This window comes from Artemia sp. Qi Xiang Cuo, chromosome 20, assembly GCF_049724085.1.
Source record: "Artemia sp. Qi Xiang Cuo chromosome 20, ASM4972408v1, whole genome shotgun sequence".
Lineage (NCBI taxonomy): Eukaryota > Metazoa > Arthropoda > Branchiopoda > Anostraca > Artemiidae > Artemia > Artemia sp. Qi Xiang Cuo.
In genome coordinates, this window is record NC_142813.1 from 12,955,943 (window position 1) to 12,977,691 (window position 21,749).

Consider the following 21,749-nt stretch of genomic DNA (forward strand, 5'->3'; position numbering starts at 1 on the left):
AAGGCTTTTGATTGGTAAGGATAACAGAGGATCATCTGTTCGTAATGAGTTTATGACGCTGAAGATTCTACCGGTATCGGGTCTTTTTAAATTTTATAAAACACAGTTCATGTTTAAGTATCTTTATGGTAGTGTTCCTGTTTGTTTTAAGGGAATGTTTGTGAGTGGGGGTGATGTTCATGAGCATGGAACTAGAAATTTGGAAGAATTTCGAAGACCGATTCCGCAAGCGACAAGATCATTTTTTTCTATCCGTCATACCGGTCCGAGTGCGTGGAATAGTTTACCAGTGGAACTTAAATGTGTGGATGACCTGCTGCTGTTACGTAGTTGATTGAGATCGTATTGTTTAGTACTTTATTATTTTTAATGAATTGGGTAAAAAGGGGGGGGGGGGGGTACGTGATTATTGTCAATTGGCTATGTTTAGAATTTTATTATTAGTTTTTGAGTTGGAGGGCAGAACTTGTATTTGTATTCATATTAACTGAAAAGAGTTATTATTTTGGATCTTATTTTGTTATTATGATTTTTTATGCGTTTAGAAGGGATTACCCCCGCACAAGCTTGCTTCTGGGGGTATTTTGTTTGTTTGTTTTTATGTATATTGTAAAATAAATCCCAGTTATAAATTGAAAAATTGAATCTCTCTTACCTATTTTGGCACCTATAATTTATCCACGTCGATGCAGACGTGCAGTTTGATAAGCCACCGTTAATTTGGGCACGGCTAAGAACCCTATCTCCTGCACCGATAATTTTCAATAGCAATTAAATACCGACGCTACTTCAGGAGTCAAAACCAACATTCAGGAACACTCTGTAGCGTTTGCAAATTTCAATTACTCAAATATTTGCATTTCATTCCACTCCTCAGGGCAAGCGGTAAAGACACCTGAACTACTACTCAATCAGAGCTTGATTCATTGACTTTGGCCTATTTTTTTTTTTTGTCATAATTAAATGACGTAATCCAAGGTGTATAATCCCAAGCCAATTCAATGTTTCGCAATATCTTCACTGTCTAACAAATACACTTTTTACAAACCAATTAAATTCAAAGTTAAATCCAATTTGCGTCCTCACAGTTCAAAGGCTCATTCAGTACTGATCAGCTTTAAATGGTAGTTTTTTTCAAAAAACTGTTTTTATTTTAACTTGTAAATAATTGTAGTAAAATAATATACTATAAGATAAAATAATAATAAGTAAGTACATTAATTAAAGTCAGTAAAATAATCAAGCAATTTAATACAATGAATAACATATGATATAAAACCTTATAATGTAAGATATAACCGTTTAAAGTGTTATGCTTCTGACTCAAAATGTTTAAAAGGGAGCGGCTCCAAATCTTATTTTAGTAAATTAGTAGCGACTCCACGGCTCTAGCTCTTTATAATCGGGTATGGGAGAAAGCTCTATTTTATTATTGTTGCGAAACCTAAATTAAGCGAAACCGCTTGTTACAGATGCAGGTACAAATATTTGTGCCGGTAAAATCATTCAATGATGAATCTTAGGTATTCGAGTAAGCATTAAAGCTTAGTGGACTAGGTCTGGTATATGGGCCGTAAGATGGGAATGACTTTTTTAGATATTGTTTCGGCCTTGTTTCTTAATGGACTAGGTCTTGATGGACTAGGTCTTGATGGTCTGGGTCTGGTATATGGACCGTGATGGTCCATAATGGACTTAATGGACTTAAGAAGCTTAGTGGACTAGGTCTGGTATATGGACCGTGAGATGGGAATGACTTTTTTTAGATATTGTTTCGGCCTTGTTTCTTTTATACTCTTAAGGTAATGACATCTGCATTCAATTTCTTCTTCTTTTTTCAGAGTGATTGGGTCTTCTGGCCCCCTATTCAGCTTCTGAACTTCTTGTACGTCTCCCCAAAGTATCGAGTACTCTTCGTCAATATAACAACCGCCCTCTGGAATGTCTTTGTCTCATATGCTAAGTTTTACGTAAGTACTATTACTCTGGTTTTAACCATTAATTAAATTAAAAAAAAAAGTTTTTTTTTCAAGTGAAAGTAATGAGCAACATCAAAACTTAAAACGAACAGAAATTATTAATTATATGGTGGGATGCCCCTTCTCAATACCTCGCTCTCTGTGCTAAAGTTTTCTGAATTAAAAAAAAAGCTCGTTATTCTAATTAAATGGCCCTTGTGTTTCAGGATTCATTCTTTAAGAATTGGGACAAAAATTCAAACCTTAGCGTAAAGAGAAAGGTATTTAGAAGGGGACAGCCTTTCAGTACATGGAATTTTAGTTGGTTAAACCCTGACAATTTTGTTTGAAAAAATAGCATGCCATCTAGCGTCTACGCATGTGTAGAAATAAAAAAGATCAATTCTTTTGAGTTTGTGTTAAAGGGCCAAAGGTTCATGTCTTATTCATGTTCTTGCCTGAAGTCCGCAATAGAATCAGAATTTACTTTTAATAGCCGCGCATGTTTTGAGTAGCAATATTTTTGAGGTTGATTTTTCAACCTCTAAAGCAGAAATATAGGATTTTGACTTAAAAGTGTTTTTCTTATTTTTGGTTTTTCGCCATACAGCTACAAAAACAAATTTATATTAAACAAGTGCAAGCTGACAACCCAATTACAATCAGACTAACCTCTAATACAAGAAGGCGAACATATTTTACGAATATTAGTCGCTTGGTGAAATATGAACAAATTGGGTTTTTATGTGGGTTTTAATTGGGTTTTAAGTTTTGTATAGGTAGCACTGATTTCTTGTTTTTTTTTGTTTTTTTTTTTACTGCTATTATTACTCTGGTTTTAACAATTAATTTGAATAAAAAAAAAGTTTTTTTCAACCGAAAGTAAGGAGCAACATCAAAACCTAAAAAGAACAGGAATTGTTAATTATAGGAGGGGCTCCTCCCTTCTCAGTGGTCAGCGGTGTAGCTCTGCAAACTCAGCCACCGTGAGTCTGGGGAGCTTACGGCTAAACAAATCCCCGAGTAATTTCTGAGTTTCAGATGCCAGGTGAAGCGAAAAAAACGTTTGTTCCTGCGTTTTTTTTAAAGAACCAGAAGAGATATCCGGATTAAAAAAAAAAGCCGAGTAGGAATAGAGCAGTTAGAGTAGTATTAAAACAAAAATAGCAAATTGCATAAACAACCATAAAACAAGTAATAAAAAAGATGAAAAACAAATATAAAACAAGTAATGAAAAAGAAAAAAGATGAAAAAAGGCAGAAAAACGGAGCGAGATTGTGCAATTTGAAAATAAATGGATTGCTTCTAAGAGATGGTTTGTGCCTTATTAGCAGTATCAAGCCATGATCAGACTTATGGGGTTGATCCAAGTGGGGCAAAGCATTGTATTTGCCCACCTGTAATGTACTAACTTAAATGTTTCTTCTAGAATAACTTCAAAGATCATGTTATGAAGACAAACCTCAAAGGCTAATACTGTAAAACCTCAGTGGATGAATCATTTATGAAGCAAAAGAAAGAAGGGGGAGGGGGAAGAGAACCGAATAACAAAAACCAGATTAAAATGAGGAATATATATTATACAAAACAAGGGAATAAAATGAAGAAAAAACTCCACGTAGAAAGTCCAGAAAGATAATAAAACGAAAATGCAAAAATAATAATCATTTAAAAATAAAATGATATAAAAAATAGAACATATTTGTGCTGTCTTTTTTGACTGATCGTAATTGCACAGAGATTATAATTAGTAAAATACATAAATACCTATGTCTCTGTCAAGGCCCATATCCAGGGGGAAGGGTGCCGGGTCTGAACCCCCCCCCCTCCCCGAAATTTTTGTCCAACATTTAAAAAAGTAGCAAAAATGTATGTTCTCAATTTTTGAATTTGTAATTATTTTTGTGTAAATCTCCCCCCCCACCACAAAAAAAAGAACATCACACCCCCCCCCCTAAAAAATTCCTGAATACGCCCTTAGTCTCAGTATAAGGAAAAGAATTATTGATTTGCTTTGATTGTGGACGGTTCAAGCTTTGTCGACTTTTTTAGATAGACCAATCCATGAATTATAATTTTTGAATTAAAATTGACGCCACTTTCCAAGAAGAAGAAGAAATTTATTTTCTGATTGAACGAAAGAAACGGATAAATATTCTAGAGAGAATATTAATATATAGTATATTTCAACAAAAGAGGGTAATATGCGCAACGGAATTAAGAATGACTTTTTTTTTAGTTTCACTAGGATATTATTCCTTGTTCTAGCGTTATTGCCGCCTTTTCAGAAATATCAGTTTAAATGTGAATTGTTTCAGTGAATCAGTTTTAATGACAATTCAAAAAAGCCTCTCAAAACGTCGAAATAAACTGCATGGGTTTTCATGTATGCTTCTTTTTTTTCTATCAAGAATGTTCTCACCATTATTTTCGAGCTTTTAAGTATTTAAACATAAAATAATCTTAATTTGAAAGTCAGGTGCGTACGGAGGGGGAGGAGTCTCTGATCCTGGCTCTTGCCTAACCGCTATTTTTTCTGAATTTGTCGTCACTTCTTATTCAAGTTATCAAATAATTGAATAAACATATTTTTGGGCCCACCAAGACCCTGAATATATTATTATATTTTTAAATTTTATAAACATTATATTATAAACATTATATTTGAATAAACATATTATTGGGCCCAAAAAGATATTCTTGCGCAGGTGCCTGCCTCTGTTTTTTGGCTCGTAATTTATAATTTTGAATCAACTCTAAAGAGAATTCGAGTTTGAAGGCTTTTTGTTTGCAACGGTGATGTGTGTATCCATTTCATTGGTTCTAAATGGCTGCTAAATTTCGCTCGTATTGCTATTTCGCTATTTCGCTCATAACGTGGCGAAATACTAATAGAGCGAAAATAGTAAAACAGTAAGTGAAATAGTAAATAATAAAATCTCACGTATTTTCAATTTAAACAAATATACAGTATTGTCTCCCCCAAAACCAAAGGGCTTGTGAAAGATTTTCACAGTCGTAAATTTTCGCATTATGATTTTCAAAAAAAAATAAATTATGAATAGCATTGTGGTAGAGTAAATATAGGATTTCATAATTTTTCGCCTGTGCAGATGTTTTCCATATTTTTTATTCAGTTTGCCATCTTTTGATCATTTCCAATGATGCTTTTAATGAAAAAGAAATAATCTATAAAACATATGGCTTAGTTGAACAACGAGACTTGTCTTTAGAAAACGAACATAGAAATTTGCGCTAAAGATACTCCATGAGTTATAGGTAATGAAATGTATCTTCCCCATTCATTACCAGTATCCTCCTACCTGTTATGAGTTGAAACTACTTCTCCTGACTGCTCATCAGAGTAGTAAGCCTCCTTAGGGGAACAAAAATGCACACGCTCTTCCTCAACCCCACCTTGTCCTGCTCCTCATGCTTCTCCTTTGTCCCACTCTGTCTACAGCTTCACTCTTTACTTCCTCCATGACGTTTATACTTACTTAAAATCTTTTCTTATGATATCTTTCTACCCCAGTCGAGAAAGTTCTGCGTTTTGTTTGGCCGCCTGGGTGGATTTTGATGTTTTATTTGATGTTTTTGATGGCTGCCTGGGTGGCTATTTTTTGACCGTTTTGTTTGGCCGCCTGTGTGGATTTGGATTTTTTATTTGATGTTTTATTATGTTTTTGATGGCCGCCTGGGTGGATTTTGATTTTTTATTTGATGTTTTATGATGGTTTTGATGGCCGCCTGGGTGGCTTTTTGGTTTGACCGTTTTGTTTGACCGCCTGGGTGGATTTTGATGTTTTATCATGTTTTTGATGGCCGCCTGGGTGGCTTTTTTGTTTGGCCGCCTGGGTGGATTTTGCTAATATCCAGTTTATAAAAATTAATGAAATGACTGATAGGAGCGTATTAGCCCTTTGTCAGGAACTGTTGGATACATCTTTTGGTTATGAGTAGGAGATCTTTTGCTTACCGGTATTTCTTACTTTTTTTCTAGGATCATATTGATGAAGAAGATAAAAAGACGGTCAAAAAAGTAAAGGAAGTAGAAGTTACGTAAAAATGGAAGAGGAAGTTAGAAGATTTTTGTGTTTCTAGTCCCATTACTATTATCATTATTGTTCAGTGATCTCTAAAAAAAAGCAAATTATTTTTCATTTAAAAAGGGACCGACATAAATGAAAATACACGTAAATAATCACATTTTTTATGCGGCTATAAACTTTTGCGGAACGAGGGGGTCTATGCCATAATGAATGTGACTTTATAGGACCAGATGTCTATATTTCAATCTATTTTAGTTTTTTTTATAATATTGGTTCGTGGGGGGGGGGGATGGATCTTAGGCATCAGATAAATTCTACGTCGGCTAATTTTCAATCTATTTAGACACTTTTTCTTCAAACAAGATTTATGGCTTTTTTACTAGTCGTATAAACAGGGATGGTTGCTTGCTCTGAAAAGAGCGAATCAACATTGCCTTTTAATGCTTTCTTAATACTTCCTTTAAATAGTGGCCACTTTCTCAGACGACTGAGAACAAAGAATTTTTTTCAGATTATTTAAAAAGAACATGGTTATGGAGTGGTATAAGTTCTAAAAATTAGTCTTAAAGGTATGAAGATAACTTTTAAGGATTGAAAAAGAAACGTAGATGTTTTCCAGATGAATTGAGAGTTCCTAGGGAATTTCCAGAGGAACGTCAATTTATCGAATTTCTGATTCCAGTAAAAATTTCGCGAAATTTTAAGCCCAACTCTCAACAACTCAAACTTTTGAAAGTTTTGGTGCCATTAAGCTGATTCTTAAGTCTATTATTCCACTTTCACAAATAAATAAATTAAACAACACTTTCGCGCTGGAGGAAGCCTACGGAGGTTTGCGGTTGCGCGAAAGTCCACTTAACTACTTACTTATCAATTCGACTATTTACTTTAAACTCAACTATTTAACTAAAACTATTATAAATAAACAAACTATTACCTATATATAGGAAAGAAAAATAGATAATTAAATAACTGAATCAAAAATAATAATAGATAAATAAAAATATAAAATAAAAACGACAAATCTGCTTTAACTTTTAGTAGAAGTGATTCAAGTGATTAGAAACTTAGAAGTTTCTGAGTTTCTAAGTGATTAGAATGATTAGAAACTGAGCACGCTAGTCTAATATTTTAAATTTACTGGTTATAAACTTTTAAAATTTGTGTCTTTCAAAATTTGTGTCGGTGTTTTGTCTTCTAATTTTTAAAGTTAATTGTATGCCTGCTACAACTAATTGAATAGTTAACAATTTTCTGTTAACTTGTGGGGGCCTTTCAAATTTAAACAAAGTTTAAAACTTGGTAACAGTATAAAAATGTTGGACAAAAGTGTTAAACATTAATGTCATTCGCAATAATTTATTAAATAGAGAAATTTAGGATTTTTTTCGAAATTGAAAGGCAAGAGCAGCTATTAATGGTAACTGTAGTTTAAGTTGCTTTATATCGGTACCGGTAACTACCGGGTTCACTCGATATCATCGGACATTCTAAGCGTTTCCTTATTTGTTTACAGTAACAATTTTCTAAACACTGTAACTACAAAACTTGAGTCAAATGGGTCTCGCTGTGTCTTGTCCGAAAGCCCCTCTCCCTCACAAACAATTGAAAAATTATTTTTTTAATTGTTGAAAATTCAATTCAATTTAAATTGTTTCATTACTTTTCAACAATTGAAAAGCAATGGTCCAAAAACTGTTTTGTTTTGGAACCCCTTTATCAACAGAGAAATATCCTCCAACATCCTCCCTGACCCCTCTAAGGATCAGCTGGGACCTTTGCGGTAAAATTTGTATTTAAAATAGAAGTCAAAACTTCATTCATAACTTAATTATATTAAGCGTGCAAAGCTTTTTATTTTAGTATACTTTTTGAAACTAATCATCTTAAATGTGTAAAACTCAGTTTTTGAATGCGTTCATGACTAAGAAGTTTTATACGCAGTTGAGCTCTTCGTTCTGTCTTTAAATATATTAATGTGCAACATCGATACACGCCTGGGGGTTCTACCCTTGGGGCTGAGCTTTTCCCCTCGTCTAGGGTACGGGTTGCCAGTAGAATGTGGATACTAAAACTAGTCTTTTACCCTGGGGAACAGAAAACGTAAAGATGGGAGTAAATATATTTGTATGCTTTCGGTAAGGAAGAACTTAAACCGGGCTCTTCTACATTATTGTTTTGAATCAACTATTTTTGTTTGTTGTCTTTTCTTGCTATTTTTTATTATATTTTATTATTTAGTTGATTTTTTTTGGGGGGGGGGGGTAACCCTCAAACCATAAGTATGTATATAGTATTTATTTTTAACGTGGTAGATTTCTTATTTGATCTTTGAAATCTCAATTTAAGTTGCTACCTGTTAATGTTGAGAAATAGGAACCTGTACATGTTATCTAAATTATATATTTGTAACAAATCAATTTATGTGATTTTACTTTAAATTATTAGTCATAGAAGTGTAATCCATGTTTGTTACTTAATTTAAAAATAAAGGAAATAGTATTCTATAAACTTGTTTATTGTTTAGATCGATGCACCTTTTATATTTGAAATACATTTCACCACTTACATCTCTTGCACCCCTTACATCCTTTACATCTGAAATACATTTCGAAATGAATGACTGTAGAACATCATATCGAGTGGTCAATTTCGCTGGAATTCAAAGAAGAATATTCGTCTTAGAACTATTTTCTAATTCTATGTTCGTCTTAGTAATGCTGTTTATATGTTTTGTCAATGAAATTGAATATGTATTAAGTTATGACGTTCAATAGAAAACATAATCTTCTTAAAAAATCTTGTCTTGTAATACTTTGTATGCCTATTTAATGGTGGACCCTAGATTACAGTGATTTTCCATTTATAGTTAAAATGAAATGAAATATAGTAACCGATAGAACTTTCAATTAAGACAGTGAACACCGAGAATTCTTTTTACGCGTATATTAATAAAAGTCGAAATCTTGCTTCACATCTGGAAGTCTTTATCAAAGGGGAGAAACAAGAAAAGGATAACAAAAAAAAAATACTAAACAATTAACTTAAATTGGAAAATAATATGAAATGATAAGGAAAAATAACCCAAAAGTTACGTGAAAAAAAAAACGAAAGTCACATCTGATAATGTTCAACTGTTGTTTGGAAAAAATCTGATATGATGATATTTTCTAGACTTGTGTTGTGTTTGAATCATCATCCCAGATTTTTTGAAACAACAACTTTAGTTTATCATATGTTATTTTCTTCGTTTTTTTGTGTGTAGGGGGTGGATTTGTCTTCATCTTTTTATGTTACTTTCTGTACCAACTGTTCAATGTAGTTTTATTTTATTTTCTGAAGAATAAAAAATTGATCCGACGCCATATTATTCCAAATCTATTAGTGTGTGTATGATCTTTTTTTTTCTGAACGTTCACTGTCTTAACTAAAAATTTAAATATTATATTTTTAAACGGTATCATAGACATATTCCATTTTTGAGCATTGTCCTAAATGGAAACAAAATTAGTTGTGCACAAAACTAAAACAGATTATTGATATTATGAGAGTTGAAACTTCGATTTTAATTTTTTGAGCCATCGAGTGTTGGACGATTTAAATATAAAAAGGCTTTGCTATAGCGCCCGTCGGTTGGTCTTTGAGCTAGTCACAGAAACTTTTGATTTCCCCTACTATTAGTTAAGTTGCTGGGTGGTCTCCCCTAACATTATAGCCTAAAGGCTCTTTTTAAGAATCTTTCTAATGTAGAGTAATTTAGTTCGCGCGACGTGTGTTTTTATTCAAATCTTCAAATATTATAGTAAAGGAGCGTTCCACACCTTTTAAATCTAATCAACAGTCGAAATGAGCTTGAATGGAGTAACTGACTTTCACTCCAATAGTGGAATAACATTTGAAATGATCAGAACTCGCCATTTGAGCAAGTTCCTATATAATTACACTAGTTGGGCTAATTCGATATTTCATTCAGTTTTAAATTTTTGGATTCGAATCGATTACTTATATACCCCCATCTTCTAAATACGAAATCCCTAACTAGAATCCCTAACTTTGCTTATAATACATGATTTCTTTTGGGTCAAATTTTTCTCATTCATCAATAGTTATTCTGTGCTTGCTAAAGTAACGCTAAATAAGACATTTTGTACATTTTACCTAAAATTTTATGAGTACCTACTTTTTGTGATAATTTTTCTTTTGACCGTGCCGCAAAAAACTTAGGATGTGAAATGCCACTAGTCAATCATTTACCTAGTTTTATTAGTAGAGTTGTGTCTGTTGAACTTCCTGTTGAGGGAATCAACAGCGGGTTTTTAGCGATAATCTTTCTTGTAAAATCATTCAAAATGAAGCTGTAACGTCCCTATGATTTTTTGAAAATTTTAAATTGTTCTGTAACTGTTAACTTTTATAAGTTCTTCTCTATTATTATTATTAATTACTTTGGTTCCGTTGGAGCCGGTTGAGCAATCAGAATAAATGTTTATAAATAGTTGAAATCCTACCAACTATTTTATAAATAGTTGAAATCTTTTTCTCTCCCTCCCTCCCCCTCTCTCTCTCGCTTTACGAGTTAGTGTTTAAATAGTACGTGTATCTCCCCCTCCTTTACAGGTCATGAAGTCTTTGTGGGGTTATATGGCGTGTATTTATTGAATGTCTCTTTTTATTGTTGGAATATATCTATCTATCTACATCTTAAAAAGTTGTTGTTTCATTACTCAGTGCGGGGTGTGTTCTAGTTTTTATTCACACCGTATCATTTGTCTGTGCGTGTTTCTGTACTTGACCTGACAAACGACGTTACATGTAGAAATAGCTCCATGGAGGAAGGGTAGTGAATGCAGTCGTAGAAATCAATCATTCCCTGTAGCCAAATCAAATCTCTGTAGAGGCCCCTGATCAGTGCTACGACTTGCCCTTGAGGCCCTATTTTGGGATCTTGTAGAGAGGTACCTATTTTAGTAATTAAATTAGGATTGTTTTCACACAATGGCGATAGTTGGGCTAAACCTTGCCAAGTAAAACCTTTCAACAAAAACTTTTGCTCATATAAATAACTTTTGCTCGTTTGACTAAATTTAATTTTTTAAAAGTAAAGCATTTTTTAGATTGTTCCTTTATTTTTTTTCGTTTACTGTGGCATCACTTCTGCTCAATGAGCTCAGTTTAATGACTAACTGTCGTTTTTGGATCTGAAAAAGACATTTTATTATTTTATTATTATTATTGTATTATATGTATTATTATTGTATTATTATTATTGTATTTTATTAGTATTCTTGCATTTATTTTATTATTATTTAATAGATAAGTTCGAAGTGTCATTACAGACTCGCTTTAGAATTTATATCACAAGCTATAAAGAAAACTATCGCTTTACTGAAAACACACACACTGATAATAATATATGAGCATAATATATGATGATAATATACAAAAATACCTTTTGCTCGTATGGAATCGTAAAGCTTATCTATGTTTCGACGCCGTAGTAGCACAGCCATTGACACTTTTAAAAATGTCTTGGCTTCGTTCCAGTAGGCAAGAGCAACTAAATCATTTTTATGGTTTGTCAACAACTTAGATTCTATTATTAATTCCGGATTGTTGCTTATGCTTCCTGTCCTTAAAAACATACCTGTGCAGCATTTAAACTGCTGGTCTTACTCAAATTTGCAACCCGTGCAACCTTTCCCAATAAGGCAAAGTATTTCCTTCAATGTATAAGAATTATCTTTTAAACATTTAAGCCCTAATATTTGTCGAATAGGATATGTAGCAATTTTTGTTATCACAACTTCAGAAATACATCACAAACATAAATGCAAAGATTCCTATAATAAACCAAACGATGAAAGCTGTTGACAAAGAATGGATGACAAAGAAGGAGAAGTAAAATGCAAGTTTGTCGTTGTTCTGTGTATGAAAAAATAACAAGGAACAGTGCTTGAGCGAGCTGTTTCAACAAATTGCACTGCCTCCTAGCACCTATCATGCATATAAAAATAATTAAAAATATTTGTAGATCCTTTTGAGTACCCGTCTGACTTTTGAGATCCTTTTGAGTACCCGTGCTGCCGTGAGTTGCTAGCAGAAGTAGTGGTACTAGTAGTATCTAGTGCCTCATGGGAAAAATGGTAATGTTTGGTTGCAATATTAAGCCACTATGTCAAATTTTGTATCATTAGGTTGATTCAGTACAAGAAGTGTCCTTACCGCCCAAGTATTTTTTTTAGCTGAAGTTAACAATTTTTTTTTTTTTTTTTTTTAGCTCAAGCTTTTGTTTTTCAATTTTTTTACCGATATTTTTCCTATCGGCTTAGGCGGCGCTGAAATCGGATATTTTCATGTTATTCTTTGAGACAAAAAGTATCTGATCTAGCGATGTTAATGGGGTAAATAATTTCTTAGAACACACTGCTTTTCCATTTACGAAAAATTAAGCAAGAAAAACGGGTTTTAATTTTTATATAGCAGTGAATTTTTTTTTTTTAAGCTTAGTAAATTTACCTTTCTCGTGTGCTTATCCTCATTATATGTATTTAAATGATACTTGAACCAAAATTATTTTGGAATTATTTTATTTACTTTGCACTTGTCTAAAAACTTTTGTTGCATAATTATATCGGCATGTTTTTTTTGCTAAATTCTAAAATAATAAAATTGATTTGGTCTTTTGCCACCCCTGGCCTAGATGTAAATAATTTCTTAGACCACACTGCTTTTCTATTTACAAAAAATTAAGCAAGAAAAACGGGTTTTAATTTTTAAAAAGAAGTGAATAAAATTTTAAGCAGTAAGTGAAATTTTATTCACTGCTTTTTTAAAATTAAAACCTGTTTTTCTTGCTTAATTTTTCGTAGATGTTAATGTGTTTTTAACGACACCACTCTTCATAGACCCTCAAACCATTTTCTGAGACCTGATAGAATCAAGCCTCCTATTGACTGGCTTGTATACCTTTAACCCTATATGTTTAGGTTGTGAGCCAGATTCTCACTATTGGGTTGTTGGAAATATTTTGTTCTAATTCTGTGCCTCCCGCCCTGCCTAATTTTTCTTTTATATAGTCGTTTAACTGTTTTTCTCCCTCCTAGAATTCTAAAAAGAAAATTGAGCAGGTGATTAAAGTCAAGAAGATTAGTTGGTAATGGTTAGGAGGTATACAGGGTGGCTGGTCCCCTGCCAAAATCCCAAAGGATTTTGAATTTCTGGGCACTTCTTTCTCGCACCAACTGATGCATATTATTTCCGAGAGTGGACAGGCCTTCGCATTCACCGAGTTAGAATTTTGGTACTACTTACGCTTTTTCTTATGGAATGACCCAAATTTGCTTTTAAAATTCCTATGTTTCTCCTCATTCCATAAGAAAAAGCGTAAGTAGTACCAAAATTCTAACTCGGTGAATGCGAAGGCCTGTCCACTCTCGGAAATAATATGCATCAGTTGGTGCGAGCCAAGCGTGGCAGAACTGCGCCATGCATTTTGGAGAGTGTACCAAGCGTTTCGGGGATTATGGCAAGCGAGGTGGAACCACGCAGCATACGTGGCATTCCGAGATGTACGCCAGGGGGCGGGGAGAATGCAACCCCTCGGATGAATGGACGCAAACAAACTAATAAATCCACGAATACAAGTATCTTATTCGTTTGGCAAGAATTAAATCTGTTGGCTTGTCGCAAAATCATATACTTCACAGAAACAACAATCTTAAGAGGATCCGGTACGTTAGAATCATTTTGCTAGCCTCAGAGTCAGCTGACCGTCTCAAAGATAAAGTTTCCATTAGCAAATTCTCTGGAGACTAGCTATCATCGAGAACTCTCCAGAATCTCTGGTTTAATTGCCAAATTTGACACAAAGGACAGTGAAATTTGGCGTCCCTCTTGTTGGTAAGCTTCTCAGTCAAAGGGGGTGACACCGCGGAGAACTCCAAGCTGCTAAATTGTTCAAATGATAATTCCTTGGGGTTGATTTTTAGTGCTTTCCGAGTATTTTTAGTGTATACTAGATTTTTAGTGTATACTAGAATATCATTAGGGGCTGCCCTTTCCTGAACTTTAAAAGTAAAATTCTGCTCTGTTTAACAAACAAAAGAAAACAAAAATCACGCTTTTTGATGATGTAAGTTTCATTAAAACTGAATATCTCTATCTCCGACACAAAACGCGAAAAGTTAAAAGGTTTTTCTAATATTATCGTTAAAAGAGGTGTTTGCCTTTAGGTTTCTGTCTTTTATTCGGATCTCTTATCCAAGCTCTACAAGCTATGGCAAGACTGGCCAATCAATTCCAAATTGTTCGGCCACTAAAACTAAAAAAGTTTATAATGGACGAGGTATAGTGCTCCTGTAAGGTACCGCATCACCCTAATAAAATTGTTTTAAATATGACTTTAGAACCTTAAAGAACCTTACTTTATCAGTTCTGCTTGCTGAATTGCCAGCTGAGGTATTTTAATACCCATGGTTGATTTCATTAATTCCAAGAAGTCGATATTTGTGGGATATAATAGTAAATCCTTTTTTATTATTTGCTCACATTTAGTTGCAGTTGAAGTTTTCAGATTTTTTTTCGTTGAAAAAAACGAAAGGTTTTCATAAATCACTAAATGGAGATTTTGTAGTTGCTCTGTAAAGGGCTAGGCACACGTAGCTGATTACGGGAACTGATTTCAGCATCACTGGACAAACGATAACGATAAGAAAAATTGGTTGAAAGAAAAATATATTGCGCAAAATTTTCAAAACAAAAAATCATGGGCACAAATAGTCAACTGAAGTTTATTAATAGTTGCTTGATTGATCTCAGCTCAGTTTTCAGTTTATTTCTCAGCTCATTAGTAGGGTCTTTCACCACAGATACCTCTGGCTGACTATTTATTTGTATCCTTATTTTTTTGTGATGATCATGATGAAAATCAGCGCTGATTTTGTAAATTGGCACCGAAAACTAGAAAATTTTTCAAGCTTAAATCGACGCCGATTTCTTTTAAAATCGGCGCTGATTTGGAAATCAGTTCCTGAAATCAGTTACGTGTGCCCAGCCCTTAAGATTCTAGCATTGCTGATTCCTCCAATTAATAGCATCAATTTTTAATGGAGGCTATGCTGATCAATCCAAGTTGTATAGTTTGAGGCAAAACGTAAATCTAGAGGGCATTTTTGGCATGAGTATATAAATTTTTTACATTTTTTTCTAGTATCGTCGTTATTATCGTAGAAACGAGGATTCACATATGAATGAAAAATGTACGTTGAAGGTGTCTTACTTAAAAAAAAAGTTTGTAACTGGGTGGTTAATACCGGAACGCATAAAATAAGTATTTCGGTATCCCACCTTATATAGGCACATACATATTTTTTCCCTAAGGAATCAGTATATGTTTCTTATAGAATATTTATTATTCTTTATTATATTATTATTTATTATTATATATATTATTTATTATATTTATTATTTATTATATTTCTTATTTATTATTATTAATTATTTATTATATTATTTATTATTTTATTATTATTTATTATTATTTATTATTTATTTATTGCTTATTATAGGATAAGTCCTCATTCCTAGGCGGTTCCTTATTAAGTACTCAGAGCTAGGCACACATATTTGTGCTGTCACCTTGACAAGTGGTGCCGCAAGGAGAAAGCTCCTCAGAAAAACGTGAGTAAATGTACTTGTAGAAGAAAGGTATTTCCGCTTCGTTAAACCCATGTTTAAAAGGCGGCAGATGGTCTGTGGTAATGCTGTAAGCCCGTCCTTCTAGCCAAGTTCTAGATCTAATGGGGTAGTGCCAAGATATAAATTATCATAAATATCATATAAAGATTATAAATAGCAACAGATATCATGGTCAATGCAAATAGGGGGACATTGGATTTAGTGGAAAACGGATTAAGACATGTAGAATTACTCCTGTGATTGTATTGTAGAAGGATCGTTTATAGTATTGGATCTAAAGTGTACTGTGGACGAGGGACATGCTATCGAAAAATTTCACTTGAAAAATTTTCATTTTTCTTTTGAAAGGTCTTCAAATTTAACTTTTTGGAATTCTGTAACAAGACTGTAATTATTCACGTGGGGGGGGGGGGGGGATTGAGTCATACCAGAAAAGAAATCTGCCAGAGGAAAAATCGCTCAAAGTAGTAGCAAGTCACAACGGGTGACTGTAGACGAAGGGCTTTCCTTTTTACGAAGGAGGCCGGGTCTTACCCCATTGAGTTTCGTCCTGATTCGACTATATTTAAAGTGGATATTTATTCGAATCATTTCAAGCTTTTTTTTATGTTGTATCCCATCTCCCCTTCTCAATCCTATCGTAGTGACTGTTTTGTGGGTTACGTCTGTTCTGTCCCCCTCTGCCCTGGAGTTTGCAACTCCAAGGGTGAAAACCATGGGTTGGACCTTGAAGACCAATTTAATATGTCAAAAGAAATTTTTACAGAAATTTTGCGTTATTTACCTCAGCATTATCGTAATATGATAATTATTACCACCAAGGGGGCGCCCAAATTCCGCCACTTGATCGACATCTAAGAAAGCCAGTTTTGCCACTCTTTGCACAGTTTCTGCCACGCCTTGCATGTTTCCGCCACGCTTGGCATGTGTCAGCAAGTATAAGTGATTTCTTAAAGTTGGAGCCCTCTCGATTATACCGTGTATATTGTGGTATTATTACACTGTTTGAGAAGATATCTGACAAGCTGTCATAAGATTTTTTTTTCTTTGGGCCTTATCACAATCTTTTTGTTTAGGTTTCCTTCTTTCCCTTGTATTTCTTTTTTCAGCCATTTTAAAATTTTGTTCATTTGTCTTGTTTGTTGTTTTGTTTGTCATTGTGTTTCTGTTTTTTCTACGCTATTTATTAGGATTTTGCGCAATTTTGTATAGTGGGTATAGTTTTGTATAGTTGTCCGTTACGCGACAACCCAAAATCAATCCAATTTTGCATCCTTTAATTCTACGACTACCTACGTTAGTTCTGCCCTAGGAATGACCTATGGATGGATGATAGATAGACTTATCTATTAACAAATAAAATGACATAATTTTTACACAATCCTAAAAAGGGCTTATCCCAGATTTGCCTCTCAATCACTCGGACTATCTGTCTTGGATTTTTTCTACAATTAGCCATGTCTTGATGCCTGCAAAATACTTGATAATACTGGGCGAAAAGTAAATAATTTTCTATCAAATCTTTTAATTCAAATCGCATTGTTTTTTCGCTTAATGTATTTTTTTTCTTTTTTGAACGACCATTGTATGTTAAGTTCATTTTCATTCATAATTTCATATTCTAAATCTAATTCACTCTTTTAGCTGGCGTTTCGTATCTGCGGTTTTTCTAAAAAAGGAAATATAAAGGCTTCCTAGCACGCATGGTCTCCGAGCAAAAGCAGATGTACCAGTTGTCCGTATTTTGACTTCTCGAAAAACTTCCAACTTTAGTAAACATTTATACCGTGGCAATATTGCAACGGAAGTTATGAAGAAATTTACGTTGAAAGGTGTTCTAGATGGATTTCGATCCTCGGTGGGCAGTGGGGGTGGTTCTGTTGTGTCGAAGGATCAAGAAATCGTGGATAATTTGAGATCGGATGCATTTCAAGCGGCGACGGTAAGTTAATATTCAGTAATTTACCATCTCTGTTTTTAAAGGGAGATTAAGTCAAAGTCTTTCCCCTTTTAACCCCCTATGAATCTCATAACATGACCTCACAACACTTTAGGGTAAGATTCTAGATGATTTTTTTTTATATATTGGGAGGTAGATTGAGTTTGGGAAATAGGCTATAATGTGTTTGATAGTGATAGTGATATATTTAATTAACAAAAAGTTTAAATACAAAAATCAATATGATTTTTAAAACCAAACGGTTGACGTGGGGTGAAACAGGTAAAAAAAAAAAAATACATACATGTAACATCATTCAAATACACTATAATAAGAAAGAAAGATAAAAAGAGAGAAAAGAAAAGAAAGAAAAAAAAAATAAAGAATAATAATAATTGTACAGGGACAGCAACAACATACCATATTCATCTGGTGGGGTCGCACTCACAAACACACAAGCAATTACAACTTAATTTAAATTAAAGCAAGTCACCTCCAAAACAAACAAAACTAGAATTCATACTTAATTAATAATTTTTCTTACAATTTTGCTTTAAAACCACTAAAATTTTCTAGTTTCTTCATATCATTATCCAAATTATTCCATAAATTCATACCCTTTATAACAAAAGAAAAAAAAATAAATAATGTAATGTTTGATTAAATACTGCTTCATATAAGTTATTGTATTACGAAATTATTGAAAAATCGGTACTTGTTAATTAAACGAAACACTCAAGAATTACACCTAGGTTAGATCTCAGGAAACCGGTTTAATAGCCACAAAGACAAGTGATGGGTCGTAAAATGCATCGGGCTTGTATAATTTGGGCTAAATATTTGCATATTGGGGGACGGGTGGTAGGTTATGTTTTATTAGGTTTGTAGCACTATCTAAATACTTTATCCCCACCTCCCCCGCCCCTAATTCACAAATATATTGCCCAAATTACATTATTATATAAAATAAAAGTTATATTTAATTAGGATTAAACTAACTTAATTTATTGGGTGTGTTTTGTTAAATTAACAAGTACCGAGAAATCTTTCTAAATCACCCCAGAAATCCATTTGTCGCATCCCCGGCTGTTGATCTCTGGTTGAGACATCTAAAAATTCTAAGTCTTCGTTTCGTTTTTTTTTGTGTAACATTAAATGAAGTAATTCTGGAAAATATTTACACCCCCCCCCTCTCCTTCGGTAGAATGAAACCCTTTGGCGAACATTTTGGCTAACATTTCAAGACACAAATAAGCAAAATGATTACAAAATGATACATTTAAATCATAGATGCGCAGTCAAAACTGTTTTGGAGTTGTTTTTTTTTCCGCGGCGTGGGAGGGAGGGGTCTTGAGCTCCGTATTGTATTTATAGACCAACATTTAGAGTTTTAGCATATTTAAAGCGTAGCTATTCTTGTAGGGATGAGAGTAATCCAGCATAAGAATTCCTAGGGGGAGGGAGCACTGTTCACATAAGCTGTCTTTTTTGTCAGAAGAGTGTAATATCTCCAAAAATTATAGAATTTTGTACATTTTGCAAATTTGTGCTCTTCCAGAAGAGTAGGTTCTACTTGTGCACCCTCCCATTATGATCACACATGAGTAGTAATTATATTGGTGTGTTTCAAAATATTATAAACGCATAAATTAGACATAACTAAGGAATCAGCCTAGAGGGGGCAAACTTACCATCGTCTGTCAAAAATCGGCCTCAGACTTCTTTTATGGACTTTTCTAGGGGAGGGAGAAAACGCTTTTTCTTTCTACCCACCCTTGTCTTAAGTGTAATGCATTTAAATGCAGGGCGAATCCAGGATTTTTTTAGGGGGTGCAAAATAGGTTGATCCGATAAACTTGCTTTAGGAGCAAGTTTAATTAAGGCAAACTTGCGTTGATTAAGTAAATTACACTACTTTAGACTACGTTAGAGGGGGGGGGGCGCCCCTCGCCCCCTGGATCCGTCACTGTTTAAGTGTACAATGATGATTGTCTTACCATCTGCTTGGTTTCCAAATTCATCATTCAGTCATATAGCCTGTTACATTTCTTGCATGTTAAAAGGCGTTGATAACGTAATTTGTTGACATTGAGATTGCTGTTGTGTCCTATACTAGCTAAACCTGTTCTTCTAAATATGGGCCTCGCCTATTTATGAATAAAATTGCAAATTATTTTCTTTCGTTAGTAATTCAGAACTATGATCAATGTCAATACTTTTAACGAAACCGTGTTTACTCCCGATGAATTTACAATTCAACCAGGAGAAAATATGCCACAGCAAGGGTGCATCCAGGATTTTCGATGGGGGGAGGGGGCTATTCTTTTTCTTGGGGGGTATACAGATTTTTTAACGCATCGGAAGTTTGTTTATATGTATGTTTGTTACGTTTTTACGAGTTGGCCCTAAAATCGGGGGGGGGGGGCTTCAAAACCTGAACCCTCACCTGGATACGGCCTTATGAAATAACAAGAGTTAAAAGGTCCTAAATCAAGTCTTTTTCTAAATACTTTCTGAAGCGGTTCCGAACCTGTTTCGTATAGTTATGAGCCCTGCCCGAGCTACCCTTTATTCGAACCTTTCAATATAAAAGTGAATTCTTTTGAGCGATTCATGATTTCTGGGTTTTATCATCACACCTGTGCTACAGGGGCGGGAAATTGAAATTGTGAGAACTTGGTTGAAAAATTCTCATCATAAATTCGGTAATTTTTTCCCTAGTATTTTCTACTATTTTGATGCCTTTGCACCTTTGCAAATCCAGCATAAAAAAAGCTAAAACAGATAAAAAAGAAGGTTGTTGTTCGGAGCTACTGTCAATTTTTTTTTTTTTATATAAAATAATGTCCCTAAAATCGTCACTGTAACTGTGATATATCATAAAATTTACGGTTAGAAGTTAAACATAATCCAACTGCATAATCCAAGCATAATCCAAGCACGAAATTGCTTAGAGGATGTATTAGTAGGTTCTCCCCAAATTGAGTGTTTGGAGGTCGTAATGCAAGATTTAAGGGAATTGCAACTTCTTTGGGGGGTTTAAATAGATTGGGATGGAAGAAGGGCGTGGGTAGTTACGTCGGCTTCAGGCGACTTGGTGCTGCAGTGAGTTGTTAATAGTGGTAATAGTGATTGTAGACCGTTTCTGATAGAGGAAAAAAAAATCAGTACAAAAAAAATAAATCAAATTTATTAACATACTTGTAAGTTGTGTACATTTGACAGTAACTTTGATGCTTCAAACAGATTTTGAAGTAGTAAAACTTTCCTCCTTACCAAAAAGTTGCTATTTTCTGTAAAACTTGCGTTCTTTAGAGAAAGTGTTTTCTGTATTCGGAAACAGTAGGCTAGATCTTAGCAGTTGCACAATGGGTTACGTAATTTAGTGCACAATTTCAAAAGGATTCCCCCCTGGTCAGGGGCGCCCATAAGCGGAATTCCGGGGGGGGGGGGCAAACTACGTCTAATTGCTACTTTTAATGCTATATAATAGAAATCTCAGAACAAAAATATAAAAATAAGGCAGCATCATTCAGCCAGGGGGGGGCAAGAGCCCCCCTGCCCCCCCATATGGGCGCCCATGCCCCTGGTGTAACCCTGTGCTGGTACAATAGATTAATGCTCTGCTTGGCAATATAAAGCTGAGGGTCGATTCTGGGTGACTGGCTTGCTACCTGTCCCTGTAAAATAAACAAAAAAAAGCACTAAAACGTCAATTCGACACCTTATTCGTCATCAATGATTCTGGAGAATTTTTATCCTCCCCTTGGTGTAGATTTTGTATCGCTGAGTCTCCCGTTTTGAAACAGCAGCCGTAGAGAGTTAAGGAAAGGTTCAATCAATTTTTTTTTTATCGGCACCGATTCGATGTCACAGCACCGATTCTATGTAATCGTTCCTGTGAGAAATAAACAAAATGATGTACACTCACTGTCAGAAAAAATTGTTCGGGTAATATTAAATTTATGTTATTTAGGGATCTGGAGTTTAGAATTTCATTTGTGAGGTTCTCAGGCATACTGGAGTCGCTAGTATGACATATCAAAATCAGACGCTTTATGGGGTATTTTTATTTTTTGTTGCTGTGCTTCAGCTGGGCAATA

At 34.2% G+C, this 21,749-nt stretch overlaps 2 protein-coding genes across 2 annotated transcripts in view; both read left to right on the forward strand.

Annotated features, from left to right (window-relative positions):
* The window catches only part of LOC148939883 (mpv17-like protein 2), a 39,425-nt gene extending 31,224 nt beyond the window's left edge, over positions 1–8,201 (forward strand). The window contains exons 4-5 of the mRNA XM_089106507.1: positions 1,842–1,970; positions 5,963–8,201. Of these exons, the coding sequence (XP_088962633.1) occupies positions 1,842–1,970; positions 5,963–6,025 (192 nt within the window). The 3' untranslated portion in view covers positions 6,026–8,201. The remainder of the gene's footprint in view (positions 1–1,841; positions 1,971–5,962) is intronic.
* Positions 8,202–17,397: 9,196 nt separating this feature from the next.
* The window catches only part of LOC148939884 (syntaxin-binding protein 5-like), a 55,736-nt gene continuing 51,384 nt past the window's right edge, over positions 17,398–21,749 (forward strand). The window contains exon 1 of the mRNA XM_089106022.1: positions 17,398–17,649. Within this exon, the coding sequence (XP_088962148.1) occupies positions 17,518–17,649 (132 nt within the window). The 5' untranslated portion in view covers positions 17,398–17,517. The remainder of the gene's footprint in view (positions 17,650–21,749) is intronic.